This window comes from Elephantulus edwardii, unplaced genomic scaffold (assembly GCF_000299155.1).
Source record: "Elephantulus edwardii isolate Elephantulus edwardi_28Jun2011 unplaced genomic scaffold, EleEdw1.0 scaffold00164, whole genome shotgun sequence".
In the NCBI taxonomy this organism is placed as follows: domain Eukaryota; kingdom Metazoa; phylum Chordata; class Mammalia; order Macroscelidea; family Macroscelididae; genus Elephantulus; species Elephantulus edwardii.
In genome coordinates, this window is record NW_006399914.1 from 6428256 (window position 1) to 6435212 (window position 6957).

A 6957-nucleotide genomic window follows, 5' to 3' on the forward strand; every position below is an offset into this window, starting at 1 on the left:
CAACAATGAATGAATGGAAATCTAAAGTCTCTGTAAATGTTCATTAAAATTAATAAAATTTAATAAAAATAAAAAAAAAGAAACTGAGCTGCCAACGCAAAGGTATATGGTTTGAATCCACCAGCTGCTCCACAGAAGATAGATGTGACATTTTCCTCTTGTATAATTTAATGCTTCTGAAAACTTGCTGGAGGTCAGCTATGGGTTGGTTCTGACTTGAAAGTACACAACAACAACAACAAAACATAATAAAGTTAATTGAAAAAGAAAAATATTTTAACTTGTAAATCAGTATACTTTACCTTGAAGTTGGGTAACTTCATTGTTTTAATTAAATTCAGACAGAAAGCAATTCCCAAAATATCCTGTAAAATCCAAGCCCACCTAAAATAAAAAGATAAGTACAGTGTCATTCAGTTATTTTTGGTGAAATGTTTCACAAGAAGTAGATTATTAAATTAACCCTGCTCTTTTATGATTTGACCATGAAATGATTAAGTAGTAACTATAACAAGAACAAAACCCCTTTATGTTCTTCCTACTTAGTAATTTGCAGCTGCAAAGAGCTCCAGTGGTGTAGTCCTCAAGAAGCTGTGCTGCTAACCCAAAGGCAGTATCTCTCTGGTAGTTCATATCTACCAGCGACTCTGTAGGAGAAAGATAGGCAATCTCCTCCGATGCCATTTACAGCCTCTTGAAAATCAGAACGTTGGCAGTGAGTTGGTTTCAATTTGATGACAATGAGAAAACAAAATAATGAATACTACTGTAATAAGCAGTCCTGGTGTCCTAGTGGTAAGATACTGTGCTGTAATCCCAAAGTCATGCAGTTTAAATCCATTTGCTGCTCTGTGGGAGAAGAATGGGCAACCTCCCATGTGATTTACTGCCTCTGAAAACTCACTGGAGGGTCAGTTATGAATCAGTTCCAACTCCATCACATACAAAAGAAAAACAACAAAAATTATACAAAGAGGGAGCTCTGGGGGTTTTAGTGGTAAGGAATTTTGCTGCCTAACCAATGGCACATGGTTTAAATCCAGCAGCTCTTCAGAGGGAGGAGGTAGGCAATTTATTCCTGTGAAATGTACTTCTCTGAAAACCCACTTGAAGGCCAGTTATGAGTTAGTTCTGATGTGAAGATACACAACAATTAAACTAATAAGATACAGGTTATCTCAAAAGAAAAATAATAATCAGACAGACATAAATACATATTTATCTTTAATCTTTCAACTTCTACTTATGTCTCTTTCTGAAAGATAACTCATAACAATGGATACTCAGATAGCTAGAACATAACAGAAACAGAACTACACAACTCATTCATCAGAAATGGATATGCATAATTATTAGCAGATTATCATAACTGAAGCTGCCTAAAAATGCATGAATCTTCCTCTCTAAACTTTCTACTATAAAATAATCTTTAATAATTGTTTTGACTATTAAATAGACGTAAGTGTATTCTGACTATTAAATAGACTTAAGTGTATTCTTTTTCTTGGATGCAGCATTGCAATCCCAAAGCCAAGTGGTTCAAGGTCAACAGATGCTCCTCAGAAGGATGGGCAATCTCCTCCAGTGCAATTAACTGTCTCTGAAAACCCACTGAAGGGTCAGGTATGGGTCAGTTCTGACTCTTTGGTACACAACAACAAGGGTATTATTTTTTCTTGGATACCCTTTTTGCAAATAGGTAACTAACTGATATCCCTTTCATTCTTATATGAAAAGGAGGTAGAAACATTTTTAGTGGGTTTTATTTTTTTTCTTTTTCCACTGTGCTTAACAACAGATTCTAAATCACTGCATAAGAATTCATAGAAATCTTTTTCATAGTTGCATCATGAGCCATTATATAGATATGACATAATTAGGTATTTCAGCTTATTTCCTTTTCTGTATGAGCACAAACCCATTAGCACAAAGTCCTTTATTTCAAAGTCTAAGAGATTCTGGAATAAAAGCAAAACAAACAAAACATAATAATGGCTAATCATCAGGACAAGATATAGACCAAGGACATAACAGATGGATCCTGACAGAATAGGAGGAAAACATAGATTGTAACTCAAATTTCTAAATTGGAGCAGCAGAGATCAAAAGAATTCCTGAGACAACTTTTGTAACTCATACCACTCCCAGTTTGTAATCCAGAACAAAAATAAGAGTAGCTCAGAAAATAAGAACTATCACCAGTCAGAACTCTGTTCCTCTATGCAACGAGCCTTTAGGAATTTCATCAAACATAATCGTCAACATTTACTCTAGACTAAAGATGAGGAGATAAGAAGGGGGACAAAAAAGATTAACAGAGTAAGAACAATCAGAATGGAAATAACAATGCTGTCACACGGTGAAAAGTATAATGAATGTCACTGAATAGATACAGAGGATCTAATTTTATAATCCATTTTCTCCAAAAGTACAATACAGAATGTGAAGAAAGTGGCCTTTTGGATCACTGACAAGCTTCTTAAAAGAAACTGCAATAAACAGGAACTTTGAGACAAGAAAGAACAAGAAAGGATTAATTCAGGGAATCTTACTAAATCTAGTCTATCAATAAAATGACACAATTTAATATTTAAAGTAGGAAAAAAATAAACAGATGTTTCTTATCTGCTTAGTGTAGCTCTCATTCTGTTTTTTTTGTAAGGTACAAATTTCATGGTACAAAGTGTGCTCCTGAAATCTAGGGCTTTTTCCAAAATGAATAATCATCTTTTGTTTCCTTACCCAAATTCAAATAAAGAAAATTTAATTATTCAGAGAAAAATATAATAGCAAAAATAAGAAATAGTATTTATACCTATCTTCATTTCGAAACACAGCCCAAACAACAGCTACAGCTATGCAAAATCCAGCGAGTAAAAGGAGTCTTATTTCAAAACTTCTGTCACGGCATACGATCCTAAGAGAGAATGAAATTTTTTAGTCTAACCTGCAGATAAAATGATACTCATTTGATATGAGAAGTAGTTAATACTAACCAGTCACAGAAAAGGTACCAAAACATCAACTGCAAAATCTAAATTTAAGTAAAACACATGAACACTAAAATGTTTACCAGCTTCAATACAATTTTTTGTGCTGATGAAAATATTTTAGCTATGCTACTCAAAAGAAAAGACCTTCAACCAGGTGGACTGACAGAATGACTGCAGCAATGAGCTCGTGGTGGTGAGGTGGCACAGGGCAGGACAGAGTTCAGATATGTTTTTCACAGGGTCAGAAGTTGCACTCAACTTGACGACACCTCCCAAAAACAATGACAAAAACAATGCTGCCCAATACAATTCCTAGTCACATGTGGCCACTGAGTACCTGAAATTTAACTAATGAGATTTCGTGTTATGTGTCATCAGTCGCTTGTGACTCATAGCGACCTTAGGTACTATGTCTCTGAACTCTGCTCTATCCTGAGCCAATCTCTCTGTCTCTGACATATCTATCTCCATTTTCCCACTTACTGGGTCAATCCATCTCATCTATGGTCTTCCTCTCCTGTGCTGTCCCTCCACCTTTCCAAGAATGATGTCCTTCTTTCTTAGACATGAAATTTAAAAATTTACTCACTTACTTAATTTATTTAAATATCCACATATATTATGGACCATGTACATTTAACATTCCTATTTTTCCTCACATTGTTTTAAATAACAAATACTAACAGTCTAAAATTCTCAATTAGAGAACTTACTTGCACTGTCCACATGGTATCTTACGGATTAATGCCTCAAGACAGTTGTACAGACTCGTTGCTGATGCTATGCAGAAAATTGCTATCATAACATAAACTGAAAAAAATAAGACAGTAAATTACACAAGAGGAGAAGGAAATGTGATAAAACAATAATATTAATTCTTTACCTTTCTTATTGAATCAAAATCCTTTCAATGTAGTGCAGTGGCTGTGCTAGAAACTGAATTGGTAACTATATTGAAAATATTTAGATCTTAAGTTTTAAGAAGTATTCTAAGTGTTATTTTAAGCCAATTATATATGTAACAACAAAAATACATTGGTAGAACTGGTTTAGGCTTTATCATTCGATGATTTAAATTGTCAAGCTTGTTAAAAATTTCTATGTAGTATATTACATACATCTGAGAATAGCTAACTCATGTTAGAAGTGGAAGAATTTAAAAAAAAAAGAAGTGGAAGAATTAACAAATCATTAAAAAACACTTTGAAAAATGTAGTTTAGGCATGAGAACTGAAATGACCTAAAATACTAATTACATGTGGCTGACTGAATCACAACTCAAAAGATTAGACAGGAACACTAAGGGTCAATGATTTTATGTTAATGGAGGAGGATCAATGCAGGGAAAGAGGGTGAGAACAGTTACATTATGTAAAGAATGAAAGCAATAACACTTAATTTTATACGGAAAAAAGTTGGAATTGGTGTATGTTTTTGCTGTATATAGTCTGCACAAACTCAAAATATCTTATTTTTTTTTTAGTAAAATTTAAAAAATAGTAATTATTTATCCATATTTTCCCATGGTGGGATTTTTATTTTTAATAAAATGATTCATAGAAAAGCAAAATCCACTTAAGCATACCTCTTTGTTAAGACATGATACATAGGCAGTTAAAATTAACAACTGTTTTTCTATATTACCTATACTTATTTGAAAATTATTTAAAATAATGTTGTGACCTCTTTTATTAAAGGGTCAATATTTTACAATGCAAATGCAATTTTTGCCTGAAGTTTTCAAATTCTACTTTACTTTAGAAACTATAGTTTTGTTCTAGAGACAAGAAAGGGGTAATAACTAGCGGCACTAAGTAAAAGAAAGCTAATTTCTTTTTTAATTATTAAATTTTATTAGTTTTAATGAACATTTACAGAAATTTTGGGTTTTCATTCATTCATTGTTGCACAAAATATTCTCTACCCTCCACCCCAGTTCGTTCTTTTTTTTCCACCCTTGAAAGTCTGTTTTAATTGTCCAACTGCCACAGAGCTTGTCAAAGCCAGTTCTGATTAATCTCCTTTGTCAGTGTGTCCTTTGCCATTTCTAGCTGGTGACCTTGGACAGAGAACTTTTTAGGCTCTTAAGTCCTTCACTTCTAAAATGCAAAAGGTAGTAATACTTATTTTAAGATTATTATGAGGGCTGAATACACAGTGCTCAGAAGAGTGTGGTACATAATATACTTTATACCCGTTTTGTTGTTCATTTTATTACTGGAGATATCTGTTTATGGTAATCTGAGTAATTACTCAGAGGGCTGTCAAGTTAAGTTTAATAAGTTAGCCAGCAAAAAGTTGTCTACTCCAAGTTATAAAATATTGGTGGAAATCATGATCTGATGGCCCTATGAGAGTTTTAGGTGTCTCATTCAATCATATACTATACCTAATAAAATTATTACAAAAGTGAAAGAATTTTATTAACATTAACATTAGTTCCTGATAGTGACCATGATTTGTTTTAAAAAAACCCATTTTTTAAAAACATTTTTTTATCTTTTTTGTATTTTTTTTTCTTGTTGTGTATCGTCGAATTGGATCCGACTGGCATAGAAGGAGACTGCCCCTCCTTTTCCAGCAGAGCACCTGGTAGATTTGAACTCTGTGCCTTCGAATTGCAGCTCAGCTTCTTGCTGCTAGGACACCAGAGCTTCCTTCTTGACCATGATTTAATCATAAATGTTAAAGGGAACCTTAACAATTTAATACAATCTCCTCATTTTCATTTATTAAGAAAAGACCAGCAATTTTAGTCAAAATGAGCCATTTGAAGGTAATTCAAATCTTGTAACATCATATAAGCCACTGCCAGAGTTGCAAATACCTAATTTGAAATACAATGAAGCTAATGATTATCCTCTTACATCACAGATTATATTTATGTACAACTATTAATTTTTTTTAAACAGAAGTGAGTTTAAGGAAATTTCCTGCCAAAATTTAAAACATGTTTTAGAGAAGGGTAAAGAGCTCTCTTTTTTCTACAAAAGATCACAGATTTACTAATTGAGGCTCAGACACAAACAACTGAAAGCTGAATATTAAATTAAAAAAATTAACTGTTCAATGTCAACATATACAAATATGAACCTAGGATCCAATAATGACTGACATATGAGTGATATTCATAGAGTGATTTTTTTAAAAATTAAAAGTATATATAATGAGGATTGATTAGCCACAATTAATTTAGTTAGCTGATGATAATGTTATTTTTAAAAGTCTAAGAACGTATGAAAACCAATGATTTGTAAGCCTTCATGCAAATGAAAATATATAATTTAATAATAAAAAATTAAAAGTATATATATCATAGGCATTATTTTTAAAATTTCTTTCACATGTCAGAATAAACAATAAACTAACTTTAAGACTTTTATCTTCCAATCTAGATATTTATTATGCTGTTTCTAAACAGAAGAGTTGTAGGATTTGGTGGTTTGACAAAGGATTTTTTTGCTAGTTCTCATGAGGCACATTCTTTTTCACCCCTGGTCTCCTTCCTCTTTGTGCTGTATCCTGATTATGGCTCAAAAGGAATGCACGACCATTACAGTTCCTGTCCCAGACTTCTTAAAGGAGATAAAAGAAGGCACTCTCTAGATCACATGCAAGTACTTATGTATCTTCAGATAAGGTATGATTCTGACTGCTTTGTGTAATAAAGCAAAATTCAAATAAGAGAACATTTTGTTTTGCAAACTGATCAAAGGAGAAACTACAGAGAGAACCAACATACTAACAATTTGCATTGTCTTCTATGTATATAAAGTCCTTAGACTACTGCTTAGATATTGGCCTATCAACTCATTCTCTGCAGAGAAGGAAAATGAAAGACTATAGCAATTCTTTCAAAATTATTCATGAAGAAGTATTCTTCTCTTCATTCATTGTTGCACCCTTCTCCCCGCACAAACCCCTCCCCCCTCCCCCCATTTGCTCCTCTCCCTGAAAAGCAAAA

The 6957-nt window shown here is 32.9% G+C and overlaps 1 protein-coding gene across 1 annotated transcript in view; it reads right to left on the minus strand.

Annotated features, from left to right (window-relative positions):
• Positions 1-6957, minus strand: part of SPPL2A (signal peptide peptidase like 2A) — a 66069-nt gene that overhangs the window by 28555 nt on the left and 30557 nt on the right. The window contains exons 7-9 of the mRNA XM_006895332.1: positions 3707-3803; positions 2816-2917; positions 303-384 (exon numbers count right to left, since the gene is read on the minus strand). Coding sequence (XP_006895394.1) covers positions 303-384; positions 2816-2917; positions 3707-3803 — 281 coding nt within the window. The remainder of the gene's footprint in view (positions 1-302; positions 385-2815; positions 2918-3706; positions 3804-6957) is intronic.